At 45.2% G+C, this 17,670-nt stretch overlaps 1 protein-coding gene across 6 annotated transcripts in view; it reads left to right on the plus strand.

The window, feature by feature from the left end:
- Positions 1-17,670, plus strand: part of CARS2 (cysteinyl-tRNA synthetase 2, mitochondrial) — a 54,890-nt gene that overhangs the window by 24,912 nt on the left and 12,308 nt on the right. For 4 of the 6 annotated variants that reach the window (XM_045567332.1, XM_045567327.1, XM_045567329.1 and 1 more), the window contains 3 exons: positions 691-823; positions 4,858-4,991; positions 8,323-8,390. In XM_045567332.1, coding sequence (XP_045423288.1) covers positions 691-823; positions 4,858-4,991; positions 8,323-8,390 — 335 coding nt within the window. The remainder of the gene's footprint in view (positions 1-690; positions 824-4,857; positions 4,992-8,322; positions 8,391-17,670) is intronic. The other 2 variants (XM_045567328.1, XM_045567330.1) reach the window with 1 other exon arrangement.

Here is a 17,670-nt window from a genome sequence, read left to right on the forward strand (position 1 = left end):
GGGCTGAGCTGACTGCACGTGCTGGTTTCCTCACCACGTGGACTGTTTGTAAGTAGGGACAGCCAGCCAGGTGACAGCTGTGGGGCTCAGAGCTGGACACCAGCATAGCATTTAATCTAGTACGAAGTTTGTCTGCAGGACTTACTAGAATGGACGGGAAACCCTTGAAAGATCAGGTGTGATGCATCCCGAGAGCTGACAGGGTTCTTGGTTCTCTTCATTCTGGAATGTAAAGAGAGCCCGATCCTGACTTGTATAACCTTGAGCACATCGTTTGATCTTCCTCTCCCCAGTTTCCTTTCTGTGAATGTGACTGATGCTCTGTGGTACTTTCCTCTTCACTCTGTTTGATTCTTACCTTTTTGGAAAAAGTTACCCTGAAACTGTTACTGACAAGCTGACAGTAGAAAGAAGGAAGCCTGGGGATGCTCAGCTCATCCACCCCCAGAAACAGTGTCGTCTGGGTTGCGGTCCTGACTGGTCTGTGCAGCTGGTGCTTCGTGCTCTGGCACCTCTGAGGTGGCAGTGTTTGCTAGTCCTTCAGTCCGCTGTGTGGGAAAAGAGAGAGGTAGATGGATGAGGAGTGTGAGGTCACCTGTGAGAAGGAGCAGGCTCTTTGGGATATGCAGTGGCCTTTGTGGGTGTGGCTGTTTGAGGTCCCCTCCCGCTGACGAGCCCGTTTGTCATTAGCAGGTGATTCTGACAAGCGTCATGCCAGTGATTTCGCACTGTGGAAGGCAGCCAAACCCAAGGAGGTTTTCTGGGCCTCTCCGTGGGGGCCTGGGAGACCTGGCTGGCACATCGAGTGCTCCGCCATGGCAAGGTAAGGTTCCCACGCTGTCGCGTGTTCGTGTTGATGTTCAGGCCCACGCGGTGCCTGGTTTGGGCAACAGAGGGTGTGGACAGGAGCAGGTGGAGCCTGGCACTGGTGCCTGCAGGTAGGTTGTCTAGGAAGAGATTCCTCGAGCATGACTCATTGTAGAAGGCAGAGATAACCGAACCCAGGATGCATTTAGCTTTCCCGACATAAGACATCAGCACTTCCTCTTTATAGTAGAAAAGGCTGTTTTTTATTAGGTCATTAAATATGACACGTCCAATTTCGAATCAAAAGTGTAGTTTATTACATCTCAAACAGGAAGTAGTAAAATTAATCAAAGTATGTGCCTAAACTATCGACATAGTTTTGTCATCTTGATAGTAGCTTGTTTATACCAGCAGTGAAGAAGCCAGGAGAGCAAGTGGCAATGAAATTATGAAAGGCATTTTCCACAGCTTGTTGAGAATTGAATATTTTTGCGTGCAAGAAGTGGTCCAAAGCCTGGAAGAAGTGGTAGTTGGTGTAAGGTCTGGTGAATATGGTGGATGACAGAGAGTTTCCAAGTCCAGCCTCTGTAGTTTGAGCAGTGTTGTTTGTATAACATGTGGTGGAATGTTGTGTTGCAAGAGAATCGGCCTGTCTCTCTTGACCAAGCTTGGCTGCTTAATGGCAAGCATCCTCATCATTTCATCCAACTGGTTGCAGTTGCAGTAGACATCTGTAATCAGTTGAACAGGTTTCATGAAGCTGTAGTGAATAATACCAGCACTGGACCACCAGACGCTATTAGTTTTTTTGATAAATATTTGGTTTTTGATTGTGTTTGGCACTTTGTCTTTATCCAGCCATTGTGCTGAATGTTTGCAATTGTCAAAAAGAATCCATTTTTCATCACATGTAACAATATGGTGTAGAAATGGTTCGTTTTTATGTTGTGACAGCAAAGAAAGGCAAGCTTTGAGACATTTCTCTTCTGATACTCTTTTAATTCATGCAGAACCCATCTATCCAGCTTCTTTACCTTGCCAATTTATTTCAAATGATCCAATATTGTTGAAATAGTAATATCAAACCTCACTGCTAATTCACTCGTAGGGTGAGATGGATTTGCTTCCACTACAGCTTTCAGCTCATCATTATCCATTTTGGTCTCAGGTGGCCCACGTAGCTCATTTTCAAGATTAAAATCACCAAAATGGAACTTCTCAAACCATCAGTGAACTGTGGGTTCATTAGCCACATCTTTCCCAAACATTTCCTTGATATTTCAGGCTGTCTGCATTGCATTGGTTCCATAACGGAACTCATATTTGAAAATAACACAAATTTTTGACTTATCCATGGTTTCACAAAAATCGCTCTAAAAAAAAAAATTTGAAAGATAATCACAAGCCAAACCATTGAAAGAATGAGGATGTACCTTCACAATAAAAATAAAACAAGGAGTGTCAGAGTGAAATGTCAGAGCTATCAACTGTTAAACTTAGTACTTCAGGAAATTGGTCATTTCATGCTTAAAAATGATTTCCTGTCACATGCCGGCAGCGTCCAATCCCTGTGTGTGGCTGGTCCAGGGCGCAGGGCCCAGGAGGAGAGCACCATGAGCTTGCTGGGTGCTGTGACCACTTGCTCATGTCGAATCACAGATCTGTTTTGACCCTGGAGTCCCCCCCAGTGACCTTGAGTTGCCTTGTGTCGGTGAAGCTTCTCTTCTCACCATCCACCTGTGACCGCTGCCTCCTGCCCCTCCCTCGGCCCCACAGGTGCTGCTATCCTGAGGCCCCCGCCACGGCCGGTTCCATGTCTGGAAACTACCTCTCTGTCCTGGCTTCCGCATCTCGACGGAGCCTCTCTGCCTTGTGTCTGACCCCTCCCTAGACACTCCTCACACGTTGGCACCCCGTGTCTGCCTGTGGCCAGGTGCCCCTTGGCGTGGGACGCACAAAGGCCGCGCTCCACAGTCCTCTGTGCCGCGCGCCTGCTCACCGAGCGCAGTGGCCTTGGCCGCGTGGCTGTGCTGCGTGTGTGGACGGCGTCCCGTGCGTGAAAGCTCCTGCCTTCCCAGTGTTCTGCTGTTACAGATACCCCTGTGAATACCCCTGTGTGTGCGTGTTTCCTGTTTGTAGAAGTATTAACTCATAGATCTTAGTATATTTGATGTGTGTCAGTTCTTTGCAGATATTTATTATAATGGGCACATTTTAAAATTAGAAACATAAAGTATGATTAAGGTGAACATTTCAGGCTACTATTTTAAGATCGATAAATCCAGCCATCCTGAAATCGGTCGGTCGTTGTATCCAGTGATGTGTGTTCTCTGGCTGGGTGTGAGGGACTGGGTGGGGATAATGGGATCGTGCTCCCCCATGACAGACCCTGCTCCATTCACGGCCGCCCCAGACTGGTTTAGGTCCAGCCTGAGTGGGCTCACCCCATCCTACCAGGTGGGGGGCCCTCGTCCTCCACGGCCTGCTTATCTGAATTTTGTTTGTCCTTTTTAAGACCTGGAAGGAATTCTCCCTTTTCTGCCAACCACCCTCCCACCCCCACATCCTCCGCTGTAGTGATGTGTATGTGACTCACCTGGAAATGCTTCAGTAACTCCTGAGACATCAAACTCTTGTTGGTATGAAGCATGGACCTGAGTCTCCATTTAAAAACAGACAAATGTCCAGCCACCAGTCACACTGTAACTACTTCTGTGTGTTTGTGATTACTCATAATAACAGCAGGCTATAGGATATAAATTGGGTTGTAAAAAGATATTTATTTTTTAGATTCAAAGAATTTCTCTAAAGCAGGTAGAAAACATTTAGTGAGTTTCAAATGTATTGTTACCATTAAATATTTTATTTTTGTTGAAAGATCTAAAACATGAAAACAGACTATTATTCCTTCTCAGCTTTCTCTTACTTTAAATTAGGTCTAATGTAGAGATAAGAATCGAGGCTAAAACAGTGAACACTGTGGCTCAGCTTTGTGAAATCCTGACAGTGTCACATCTGTGTCTGCTCTTTGTGAAGAGAACTGCTCAAAGACACAGAGGAGGCCCCACGGCCCTCTCCTGTCCCTGCCACCCCACTGCACCCTAGTGTGTGGATTTCAGGGAGTGTGAGTTGCTCTGAAACCATCACTGGGATGTAAAAGTAAAGTGCAGCCATTGTTTCTATGGCTTGTTTCTTTAGTGCCGCTCTGCTTAGTCATGAGACCTGCGTGTGCAGGTCTTCCCTGGTTCCCGGAGCCGGGCCAGGGGGAGCAGGCAAGGACCTCAGCATTGGCACCTTGAAAACTTCTGTTTTCAACCATTTTAAGAAAACCTGTGAGTGTCTGCACCCAGCCTGCTGAGCTCCCTGCTGGGGGAGGTTGTGCCTGCCCTGTGCTCAGAGCCCCACGTCCGTCCAGCCCCGGTAGGCAGCACTCCTGCCGTGCCACAGGGCCTGGGCCGTCCTCCTGTCTCAAGCAGGTTCCACTTGTGCTCTGCTCCATGGCTGCTCCGGTGACAGAGCTTTGAGGGGTCTAGCCCAGCCTCGTTTTCCCCATCAGCCCTGTGCATTTTAGTGTGCAGGTTTGCAGACCGTGGGGTTTTTCCAGAATGCATAGCATAGCAGTGTAGCAGAAATGATGATGAGTGAGATGTGTTGCTTTGAATCCCGTTAACCTTGTTATTAATATGTGACTGTTAAAATAGTTAGATTTTCAAAAGCCAAACGAAAAATTCTCATGATTTTATAGTTCTGTCTCTTGTTAAAATTGGAAAACCACTAAGGTAATTTTCTAAGTTTTTTTTAAACCATATATTGTATCTGGAGCAAAGAGAACGAAGTTTCTTTACTAGAATGAAAAGCTATGAATTAGGGGTTTTATGATGAAGTAAAAATCAGATTTCAGTTCTCATTTGAATCAGATAAATTATGCAAATTGCTTTAAAATTGAGATCCATTTGTTCATTGTATAAACAAGGCTGGAAGGATTAAAGATAAGATGAGGTTTCGAGAAATACGTTTGAATAATTCACCACCTTGCACTGTGTCTTGCAGTATGGTGTTTGGAAGTCAACTGGATATCCACTCAGGTGGGATAGATTTAGCTTTTCCACATCATGAAAATGAAATTGCACAGAGTGAGGTCTTTCATCAGTGCAAGCAATGGGGAAATTATTTTCTGCATTCTGGTAAGTAATGACTTTAAATTAATTTGTTCTTTTTCAGTTCTGTCAATTCTGTCTTTATTGGTGAAACAGCTACATTTGGAAATATGTATATCAGCTAATAATAGGTCAAGAAACGGATCTATCTCAAATTATTTTTTAATTTTAGTCATTTGCACATGAACTTCCTTAGACTGGAATAATGAACATGCCTTTTTGGAACTGATTGGAATATGGAAAATGTTTTATGAAGCTGTTGTATATAAGTTTCTTTCAAACAAAAGTATTGAGAAGGAATTTCAGATGGTATGATGTAATAACAGTTATGAATATGCCATTTTTAAGCTAAAATATTGTCACCAGACATAGCTGTCATTTTCTAATAACATTGCCTTCTATTTTACCACTCAAAAACATAACTGATTAACCCCAGCCATCTGTCCTCAGAAGTAGATACAACATTATGAAATAAGCAACACCTTAAGCATGGCAACTTTGGAATTCACTGTGATGCATGGGAAGAGATTCTTATGTCCAAGTTTTGATGGAGGCCACAGGGCCAGAATCAACTGGCTTTATTACCTTTTTGGAATGGGCAGCTCAGGTATTTGAGACAAAGAAAGATAAAAAGTGTTTGGTAGTGGTAGGGTTGGGAGATGCAAACATCAACATGTAAAATGCGGGAAGTTAACAAACATTTTTTTAAGTCCTTAAATGAGGAAATGAGTATGTCACAGTAAGGCAACGTCGAGTGCAGAGCTGCTGTGGTTTTATAGCCTGCAGGAGGGCTCCCTTGGGTTTCTTTGTGACAGTCACCAGTGAGGCTGCCGGCCCCAGACTGCACCTCCCAGTGTTCTCTTCACGCCAAGCTCACCCTGGAGGCTCCGCCCCACCACTGCTCTGCCTCTCACGGTGCCCCCGGTCCTCTGGAGTGGCCAGCTCCTTTCTGTAGTGCCTCCAGGTTGTCCAACAGTAGAGTGGAAACAAAGCTGGCTGTTGTATAGGGACTTGGGAGCAATTGTCCGGTATAACACATCACTTCCCTGGGAGGAACTCAATGCGTTTGTTGTTCCTACCAGCCATGTCCCATGCGTGGCGGCTTCCCTGAGCAGAAGGAAGGCCTGGTGTTCTCACTCCATCTGCAGCTGGTGCTCTCGTGGCAGGGAGATGCTCACTGCCCAGCGATAGAGTATTAAAACGTCGCTCCTGGGGAGCTCGGTGCTCATTTCCAGAGCCAGGTGCCCACAAGACACTTGAGGTCACGTGTGGGGGAACCTCTCTTCCTTGGAGAGAAAATGTGCTCAGAGTCCGCCTCAGGGGCCCGAAGCCCCGCGTCTCAGGAACACAGGGCATCCTGCACCTCCTGTCAGATTCGGAGCAATCCATCACCCTGTGAACAGTCTGGGAAGTCAGAGATGACCCCTCCGCAGACACTCGTTGTCTGGCGACTGGTTCTGTTCAGTAGGTTGTATTTGTTAAGAACGCTGTGGAATGCAGTGTTCAGGGAACCAGCAGGGTGAGCTGAGCAATGAACACGCTTCAGCCTCTGTCAGTGAATAAGGGCTGGGGTCTTATTCACCTTCTCATATGGGAATGGGGGAGGGCTTTTGGTTGCTGCTTTGTTTTATTTTATTTTATTATTTTTCTGTTATTGTTTTTTGTTTTTAAGGCAGAGTCTCACTCTGTCACCTAGGCTGGAGTGCAGTGGCATCATCCTAGCTCACCACAACCTCAAACTCCTGGGCTTAAGCGATCCTTTTGCCTCAGCCTTCTGAGTAGCTGGGACTACAGGTGTGAGCCACCATGCCTGGCTAATTTTTTATTTTTTGTAGAGACAAGGTCTCACTATTGCTCAGGCTGGTCTGGAACTCCTGGCCTCAAGCAAGCCTCCCACCTCGGCCTCCCAAAGTGCTGGGATTACAGGTGTGAGCCACCAAGCCCAGCCTTGTTGCTGGTTTTTGTTTTTGTTTTTGTTTTAATGCCTTTTACCACTTATTAAGACAATAGGAATCTTCTTCATACTGGTTTGACTCTATCCTGGAGAAACAGTAGTGTGTCCTGGCATACAGGACAACTGACACTTTCTCCCACTATAAATGGATGGAAGATAGAGCTGAGGAATCAGATGTGGTTTCAGTGTGTTCAGCTGCTGTGGCGAAATACCATACACTGGGTGGCTTATAAACAACATGAATTTATTTCTCACAATTCTGGAGGCTGGGAAGTCCTACACCAGAGCACCGGCAGATTCCTTTCTGGTTCATAGACAGCACCTTCTCACTGTGTCCTCACGCAGTGGAAGGGGCAGGGGAGCTCCCTGGGGTCTCTTTTATAAGGACACTGATCCCAGGCATGCTGGCTATACCCCCATGACCTGATCACCTCCAAAGGCCCCTCCAAATACCATCACCTTGGGGAGTAGGATTCCAACATAGGAATGTGGGAGAACATAAACATTCAAACAATAGCAAATATGTTTCATTTTTTAGATATTGTCAGTTTTTTAAAATTATAATCATGCTTGGTGTATATGACACACTATATAGAATTACATATTTAAGGTTATATTTCTTTTTGGAAACCACAGTTTTCAGAAAAATTGGCCTTGGAGCACTCTTATATATATGACATATATATATATATATTATATATATGTGTCAGAAAAAGAGGAAGAATCTTCTGTTAGAAACAGAAAGGCCCTTCCCTTGGAAATAAGCCTTGTAAGAACACAGTCCAGGCAGAATCCCAGGCTCAGATTTAGGATTCCCTAAATGGGTTTGGTTTTCTTCCTGTCTTTCACATACGTTGCGGGGAGGGAGTGTAATACCAAGGTCTCAAAAAGTCCATGAAAACACCAGCAACAGAAATTCTAATCACACTCAGACCTGCAGGCTCAACTTTGTTGTTATGAAGAAGTTATTGCTGAGTGCCTGATTTGCCAAATGAGATTTGTCATTCTTCAGGTATTTAGTCAAATTAGTGTCTCTGAATTATAGGAAAGGGGAAAAATATGAAATATTGCTGTCAGCGTCACGGTTGTCCATCTGGTCTCAGTTTTGAGTCAGCCAGGGCACCCGCGTCATCTGCCCCTCTGCAGGGCTGCGCCCTCCTGGAGGGCCGAGCGCAGGTGAAGATTTGGGGGCAGCCTTAGATCGGCAGGTACCTGGCTCTGCACATAGCATAGCATGCAGTTCCCGCCTGTTTCCTGGGGGGCCTCGTGCCTGGAGGCTGCCCACAAGGGTCCGGTGTCCCCCAGAAGCAGCAGCTTTGCCTCCCCACTTCTTACCCTCTGGTGGGTTGCAGAGTCTCTTTCTCCTTACCCAATTCAGAACCAGTGCTTTTGTTTTTGTTTCAGGGCATTTGCACGTGAAAGGCAAAGAAGAAAAAATGTCCAAATCGTTAAAAAACTACATTACTATTAAGGTAATGTGCTTTTTGCATCCTAGAGCTGCTTACAGCTTGCAGAACCTGTCCCCAAGGCTTCTGCATCCCGTGAGGGCCTCAGCGTAGCCTCCTGCGGTTCTCCTTCCAAGCGTCCGCCCCCTGCTGTTTCCTGCACCAGCTTTCCCTGTGGTTTCCCTTTCTCTTTCTGCAGTAGGACATTTGCACCTTCTTCTTCGCTTTTCCCTTTGTAACAGTTTCTCTCTCAAACAAATTCCTGCCAAATTCGGACTTCCCTCCCTGCACCGGCGTCCTCCTACTGGTGTGGTTTTGGGTTTGTTTGTTTGGCTTTTGCAGCTTGCCTTTAGTGGGCTCAGAGCTGCCTGGATTCTTAACCAGCCTGAGAAACGTCATCCTGCTGCAGTGGTTTCCCCGTGGAATGTGTGTTTCCGTATGAATGGAAAACAAGCACTCACAGAACACTTCATAAAGTTTGGTTGGTATCTTCCTTATCTTTGGGCCTGTCTTTAAAGACAAATTTAATTTTAATTGCAGAATAGGTAGACAGGTGCAGTTTCTAGACCTAAATACCAAACCACTGAAAGCTTTTCCCATCTGATCCACCATAAACCAAAAGAAGGCTGCTCCTCTCACAAAGCAGTTTTTACATACTTTTCTTAAATAGAATTTTTCAATTTTATACTAGAAAAATTTTCAAACATATGGAAAAGTTAAAAGAAACATTCATTTACCACTACGTAGATTCAATAGTTGTTATTATTTTGCTTTATTTGTTGTGTAGTAGAGAAAAGAAATCTTACTCCTCTACCCATCTTAGATTCTCTGGCTGGAGCCTTGTAAGTTAAACTAGCCAAAGACAGATGAACAGGAGAAAAATAGAAATTTATTCACGTGTGCATTGCACATGTATATATGGGGTCACGCAGCAGTGAGTAACTCCGGCTCATTTGGGCGTACTTCACAAGTGCACTTCGCAGATATTGTGGGAGTTTTTACAAATTGAACCTTTGCATTAACCCTGCGTCAAGCAAGTCTAAAGATAGCATTTTTCCAACAGCATGTGCTCACTTTGTGTCTCTGTCACATTTAGGTAATTCTTGCAATATTTCAAACTTTTTCATTGTTATGTCTGTCATTGTGATCTGTGAGTAGCGATCTTTGATGTTACTATTGTAAGGTTTCTTGGATTGGCTGGCGCCAGAGAAAGAAAGACGAGCAGAGTTGAAAGGGATAAGTAAAGAGGCTTTATTGGAGCGCTCCTGGGTGAGGGTAACGAGTCCCAAGAGAGGGACCCGGGCTAGATTTTTAGGTCCCAGGAGAGAGAGAGAGAGAGAGACCCGAAAAGTTGCGCCGCCCAGAAGTCTGAGTGGGTTTATATATGTTTTTAGGGCTGGGGGATGGGGGTTTCTTCGGCGGGAAGATTTCGGCACGAAGAGTGAGGAATTTCTTTGTTGCAGTTTTAGGGCAGGTATTGAGAAATAGGAGGGGCTGATGGTTTGTGTGGACTCTAGGAACCGTGACTCTTATCACAGTAACCATCCAGGTGTGGTCATCCTTTAACTTAGCTGGGCCTTGCAGGCATTGTTCTCAGCAGGTCTGGTGGGCTTCTTCTTTTTCCATTAGGGAGGGGAGGGGTGCCTGCCACCAGCCTTACAACTATTGTAATTGTCTTGTGGAACCATGAACGATGCCCATGCAAGACGGTGAACTTAATGTTGTATGTGTTCTCACTGCTGCACCAACTGGCCGTTCCCCAGTCTCCCTCCCTCTCCTTGGGCCTCCCTATTATCCTGAGACACAACAGGATTGAAATTAGGCCAGTTAATAACCCTACAAATGGCTTCTAAGTGTTCAAGTAAAAGAAAGAGTGTCTCTCACTTTAAGTCAAAAGCTAGAAATGATTAAGCTTAGTGAGGAAGGCATGTTGAAAGCCAAGGTAGTTTGAAATCTAGGCCCCTTGCACCAAACAGTTAGCCAAGTTGTGAATGCACAGAGAAGTTCTTGAAAGAGATTAAAAGTGCTACCCTAGTGAACACATGAATGACTGGAAAACCTTATTGCTGATACGGAGAAAATTTGAGTGGTCTGGATAGAAGATCAGTCTGGCCACAACATTCCCTTAAATCAAAGCCTAATCCAGAGCAAGGACCTTAACTTTCTTCAATACTATGAAGGCCGAGAGAAGTGAGGAAGCTGCAGAAGAAAAGTTAGAAGCCAGCAGAGGTTGGTTCATGAGGTTTAAGAAAAGAAGCTGTCTCCAATACAAAAGCACAAGGTAAAGCAGCAAGTGCTGATGTAGAAGCTGCAGCAAGTGATCCAGAAGATCATTGATAAAGGTGGCTACACTAAGCAACAGATCTTCAAAGTAGTCGAACTAACCTTCTATTGGATGAAGATGCCATATAGGACTTTTATAGCAAGAGAGGAAAAGTAAATGCCTGGCTTCGAAGGATAGGCTGACTCTTTTGTTAGGAGCTAATGCTCATTTACCTTTCCAAAAATTCTAGGGCCCTTAAGAGTTATCCTAAATCTACTCTGCCTGTTGTTCTGTAAATGGAACAACAGAGCCTGGATAACAGCACATCTGTTTTTTACATAGTTTACTACATATTTTAAGGCTACTGTTGAGACCTGCTCAGAAAAAGGGATTCATTTCAAAATATTGCTGCTCATTGACAATGCACCTGGTCACCCAAGAACTCTGATGGAAATGTACAAGGAGATTAATTCTGTTGTCATGGCTGCCAACATCATTCTGCAGCCCATGGGTCAAGGAGTCATTTCCACTTTCAAGTCCTATTATTTAAGAAATAGTTTGAGGGTGGGCTTGGTAACTCATGCCTGTAATCCTAGCACTTTGGGAGGCCAAGATGGGAGGATCGCTTGAGCCTAGGAGTTCAAGACCAGCCTGGAAACTTTCAGCAGGTGTACCTCATAGGTGATGCTGTGGACTTACACCATGTTCCTCTGGGGCCAGGTCATGTTGTCTTGTGATTCATGATGGTAAGTTTGACCTTTGTTTGAGGGATGACCACTAGATCCCTCTTTTATAGTTTTATGTCCTTCTCGTGATACTAAGACTCTAAGAGGTGGCATGACACGTGATAGCTTGTTCCCAGCAACCACCCGACTCCCTGTGGTTTTAGAGGTTTCACCTTCATCATGGATTTCATTGGTTGTTGCAAAGTTGTGGTTATTCCATCCTCTTACTTTTTTGACATTTATTGGCATTATTCTTTAAAGCAAAGGGTTTTGTCTCTGTCTCTTAGTGTCATTACAGAGTTAAGGATTTACATTTATTTAGTGTACTGTCATTCAGTCATTATCTTTTTGGTGTTGAAATCATCCAGGACTTAGACAGGGAGGGCTCTTCTGACTGGCTGCTGCGTCCCGTGGACGTGGCTGTCTCAGTCTCTTAGTCTCTTCCTGCCTCTGCTCACCTTTCACTTTCCTCACTCACCTGCCACGTCTCCAGGGAGCCTCACTGCCTTTGAGGGGAAATGGGATTCTGAAGCCAAGATTTCGGCACTCAGTATGTTGATTGCTACTGGAGTGATGTTATTTCTAGGCCTTTTCAGGGGACAGAGCTGGGGAGAGGAAGACAAACATATACAAAATAGATATTTTATGTGAGCTCATTTTGATATATACAAATAAAATTTAATATCATATGACTTTTTTAAAGCTCTTTTCCTCTCTTTTACTAAAAAATCTTGTTTTTCTATAACAGCATATCAACTTTTTGCTTCATCTTAAAATACAAGATTAGTTTAAAAAGTTAATACCAGTATTACTATTAACAAAGCTATTGAGTAAAGTTTAAGTATTTATTTGCATTTCTTTTAAAAATAATAGCTTTATTGAAATATAATTCACATACCATGTAATTCCCCCTTTTAGGTTATATTGTTCAGTGGTTTGTAGTATGTTTGTAGTTGTGCGACCATCACTACTAAGAACATTGTCATTACCCCAAAAAGCAGTGCCACACCTATCAGCAGTCACTTCTCCTTCGTCTTTCCTTCCAGCCCCTGACACCACTCGTCTTCTTTCTGTTTCTACGGATTTGCCTGTTCTGGACTTGTATTTCTTTTTCTTAGACTGTATCCCACTAAGGTGGTGTGGTCAGTACTTGCAGTCAGAGTGTAACGATTTCTCTGGGTCGTTCTGTTTTCCCCTTCATCACATGGGATGTTCATTTGTTCAGTTTGTTTCTGATCTGACAATATCTCTTCCCTCTTTCAATTTGCTTTTATTTTTCAGATATGTAAAACGTTTGCAGGGTTCAGTGTCAGCACTCTAAAGAGAAGTGTGGAGAAGGCTGGTCCGCACCCCAGCCTGCACCCCCTGCACCCATCCTTGTCAGTAACTGTGTGTTTTACTGGTTTCTGGGTTATACTTCCCGGGGTGGGGGGGGGTAACATAAAATAAGCCAATATGTATGTAACTCCTTATTTCTCTGCTTTCTGATCGTGAGGGGGTATAGTGTGTAGACTGCCTTGAATTACTGCCATAATTCAAGTAATGTTTTAATCTGATTCTAGAAGTCATGTATTTTATTGTGGAAAGTTTGAAAAACACAGACAAGACAAAGAAGTACATGATAGAAAAGTTCACAGTTACAAAATGTGGAAAGAACATTTCCTGCCCAATCACATCCCTGTTGCCAGCTCCTTAAGAGTCAGAGTGTATGTGTGTGTTTATTTCTCTTTTCTGTGTGAACGTATTTCTGACTTTTTTCTTTACACACAATGGTAGCATTGTTTTGTATGTGCTTTACTCACTTAATGAATCTTTTGGATTAGTCGGTTTTCTACCATATGGAGTTTCATTCCAAGCTAAATAGTCCATTGTGTAGGTGTGCCTTGATTAATTTAAACAATCTATTAATGGCCATTTAAATTATATCAAGTTTTCTACTAGGATATGTGCATTTTAAATTTTCATAGATATTGCCAAGTCTGCGTTATTTTTAATGACCACTTCGTGGCTCGTGGTAGTGATTTATGTCCCTGTTGTTGGACTTGTATATGAGACTTGTATTCTGTAGTCCGCAATGCTGTGATGAATGTCTTTAGGCTAATCTCTAGCGATTAGTAATTTAGGTAAATGCCTTGAGGTAGAACTGTACATCAATGGATATACGCACATTCAAGGTGATTTGGATGTAGCCTCTGGGAATTGAGCAGTAAGTATCACTTACATTCCCACTGGCAGTAGGTGACAATGTCCATTTCCCAGGTCTCTTCCAGCATCAAATTAGAAGTGTAATCAGGTTAATGTTTTTCTTTTGTTTTGTTTGTTTGTTTGTTTTGTAGTTCTGTTTTTATTTTTTTTTATTTATTTATTTTTATTATTTCAGCATATTGTGGGGGTACAAAAATTTAGGTTATGTATATTGCCCTTGCCCCCCCACCCCCACCCCAAGCCAGAGCTTCAAACATTTTTCTTGTTAATTAGGTGAAGAATGGCAACTAGATTTTAAATTTCCATTTCTTTGTTTATTAGCTATGTTGAATTCTCCTACATGTATCTATTGGCTAGTTTTATTTTGTGTTCTTGGCTACACTGCAAGTACCCTTGGCCCATAGATCTTTGGGGATGTTAAGCTGTTGGCCCACATTCAATTTCCTGGTTTTCCCACCAGTCCTCATCGTTTTGGAGAACACTGAAGGTTTCATAATAGTCTGCATGAACACTCCTAATTCTTTCTACTTAATGGAGGCCAGAGTGAGTCAGTGTGGAAAGATCTCAACCTCTGGAGCTTAGGTAAGGGTTCAAAGCCTGATCGCTAGTTGCCGCACCTCTCCAAACATATGAGGACGTGGCCCAGAAGAGAGGCTCCTGGAGCCTGCCCTTGTCCAGGGCTCCAGGGGTGGGTCCCAGTGTCAGAGGGAGCAGCGACCACCAGCCTGTCCACTCTGCTGGCTCCCTGCGAGCATGCACCCGTCACCTGTGAGCTTACGGTGGCTCAGAGCTCTTGCTGCCATCAGCACCTGGTGGCCACCGGGGAACGGTCCTCTGGCCAGAGTGCCCAGGAGATCACTTACCTCCCTGAGACACTTCCAGCACAAACTTACACCAGCATCGTCACGTTTCACCTCTCAGGTAGCTGTGGCCAAGTTGTAGGGTGGAACCAGAGTAGGATGGAAACTTAGTGATATTAGAGCAGGAACGCATTAAAAAATTAATGTCCATCACCCACGATATTTGGGACCTTTTCCCATCAGTACCAGAATATTATACACTGAAGAAGTTATGTTTCCCCCTTTTTGTATATTATTATTATTATTATTATTATTATTATTAGGGAACAGTCCACAGAAACTGAACGCTATAGAGAGATTAGATTCCAGATTTGAACTGCTACGATACCTAACTCCATGCCAGTGCCTTTCCTGTCTCCCCGTCCCCCCACAGTGGGGCACATAAGCACCCTTTAGTGTTGCTGGGGTTTCAGAGAACTATTACGTTAGATGCAAGAACACACAGTGAGGCTAATAAGAACCCTTTAAAATAAAGCCACCTAGAATCTTTTTCTCCAGTTCTGAAAGGAAGACAGATTTCTTTTAGAAAAACTAGGGAACTTCATCAGAGATAAAATATACTTAATATTACAGTTTTAAAATTGTGTAATGAAATGCAACAAGTATGAGCAGAAAGTCAGTAGTGTAGGAAATGGTACCTAATTGGGAGGAAGTACAAGCACCTAAGGGGATGCGCAGTGTTGGATGGGCGAGCTCGAGGCGGTGGGAGAGGAACTGTAGACAGCAGGTCACAGACGGGATGAGAGCTTCTGCTTCTGTGGAAAACAACTCGCTATCTGGCAACAATTTGTACAAAACAAAACAACAGTTTAAAAGTACAACTCACATAATGGCAGGGCAGTTGGGGAATAGGTCTGCCAATACAGTCTTTCCCTGGGCAAAGAAAAATGAACTGCAGCATAAAGCAACATGTAACAAGCTGTACAGCGGTTTATAGTCTATGCCTTGGAGAATGAGTAACAAGGAAATAATTCAAAAGTAAAGGAGAAAGTTGGAAGAAGGGCAGCAAGGACCTCTGCATGCCAGGCAGAGCCACCTGCGCACGATCCCTTCTCAGCTGTGCTGCCTGTTTACCCAGCGGACCAGAGCCCCTCCCAGACCCGCTATAGCAAGACAGTTGCTGCTAGAAGAAGACACAGCTCGTGCACTTGGAGAAGCACCGTTCAAAACAGCTAAAACTGGAAGGTACTCAAGTACCACAGAGGGGAAATGCCTACAAACCAAGACGTAGGGACTCAGTCATGGAGACAAACCAGCATTTGGAGGCTGAGTGCTGCCTGTGACGTTCAGTGGTTTGGTTTTCAGTTCTCTAAGCCTCGTTTTTTTGTCACCACAATAGGACAGATAATTACAGTCTGTCACGTGTGTGAGCATTTTGTAAATGATAAAGCCGTATGTAACAACGTCAGCTGCTCACCTGGTTGTTCTGTCTGTGGCGTATTGACTTGGGGCACTGCCCTGCATCCACAGTGGTGCGTCGTTCCACACTGGTGCATGGAGATTGGAGCAGGAAGCACTTTGCATTGAAGGCAGCAGGGCCTGGCTGCCTGTGCGTTAACGGGAACGGCAGCACTTGGCACGACTGAGGGAATTCAGGGGAAATAATATTCCTTTTTTTCACCATTTGGAAAGAAGTACACAGCAGATGCACAGATTTAAACTGAAATTTCAACGTTATTATTGATTAAGGTCGGATTGGACAGGGGTTCACACACACACACACACACACACACACACACACACATACACGCACACACACACACACATACACACACGCACTCTGACCCCCTTCCCTGGACCCCTTTGGCATCCTGGTGAAGTTTGTGGACCTCCCTTATGATTTAATGTTTTTAAATACATAAGATGAAATACATAGGATTACAGAGGACATTGATGGCATTGAGTTAGAGGAATGTGTGCTCTTCCTTACTGAACACAACCTGCTGCGGGTCTGGTTGAATTAGCAGGCGTAGGCGGTACTTGCGGTATGAACACATCTCTGACTGTTGTGGCAACAGAGCACCCGGCTGCAGTCATCCTGTGGTTTGTTGCTCACGATTGATCATTGAAGGGAATGCCACATCTCAGTGAGAGGTTAGGGGGTATAAGTGTGTAACTATTTAACCATCTAAATTCATACACCTCCCCTCCCTCCTCTCCTCCAGAAGTCTCTCCTTGGGCCCCTCGGAGGTCCGTGGACCCGGGTTGAGAACCTGGATTAGGGGATTGGCCCATCTGCTTCCTAATTATTGCCACCCCTGATTAAGAATGACCTCCCCCTACGCACACACTGTGACAGGCACAGGCAGACAAGGGAGTGGAATGAGGGCCGGAGGTGGAGTGTCCGCCTGGTGGGAGGCAGTCCAGGCCCCTCCGTTCTCTGGAGCAGGTAAGCAGTCTCCTTCCTGTCCCCACTCAGCAGTGCCAACGCTGTCCTCCTCCCGGGCAGGAGAGGGGAGGCTGCCCTGGTTCTGCCGGGGAGGCCTCGCTGCAGCCGTGGGACAGGGACAGCCCCTCCCGCCCCAGGATGCTCCTCAGTTTTATTTGCTTTGCTCTTAGTAGGGTTGTTGAGCAGTACAGCTACAGAGCAGCATTTTATAACTAGAACACATGTGTCCCGATGCGGTATTTTGAGCCAGCCTCCGGGCCTGAGCCGCCAGATTGCTTCCTGCTCACCCTCCTTGAATGTGTCTTGTGCCAGCGACCTGTCACCTGTTATGGGACAAGCGTGGTGAGGATGAGGGGTGTCTGAGCCCCAGGGAGGGGGGCAGACCGTGGCTTAGCGGCAGCCGGGTGCTGTGTGCTCATGTCACCACACATCAGCCCAGGGATGAGAGGAACCAGGCTTGTCCCAAGGAACGCGGTCGCTGCTCTTTCCCGTGAGGGCCTCGGCCACATCCCAAGTAGAGGACAGGCGTCGGGGAGAGGTAGCCAGTCGTGGCTACCTTCTGAGGCGCTGGCTGGAGAGAAAGAAGGTTTTCATCGGGCCAGCACTGTGTGCTGCCTGTGGAGGTGACCTGCCACTCGCAGCCCTGTCCTCTGAGCACATCTGTCCAGGGCAGGGGGTGGAAGCGGGGCTCTCGCTTTCTTTCCTGGGGCCGCCTTTGGAGCCCTCTTCTCCTTCCCCCACCAAGTTTCTTCTCCTTAACATAACTGCCAGACTGGCACCATCTGCGGGAAGGTTTTGTCGCGTGCTGTGCGGGTTCAGCAGGTGCCTCTGAAGCACTCTCTGGAGTTTTTCTGTGTTGTGCTCC

Source organism: Lemur catta, chromosome 13 (assembly GCF_020740605.2).
Source record: "Lemur catta isolate mLemCat1 chromosome 13, mLemCat1.pri, whole genome shotgun sequence".
Taxonomy (NCBI): domain Eukaryota; kingdom Metazoa; phylum Chordata; class Mammalia; order Primates; family Lemuridae; genus Lemur; species Lemur catta.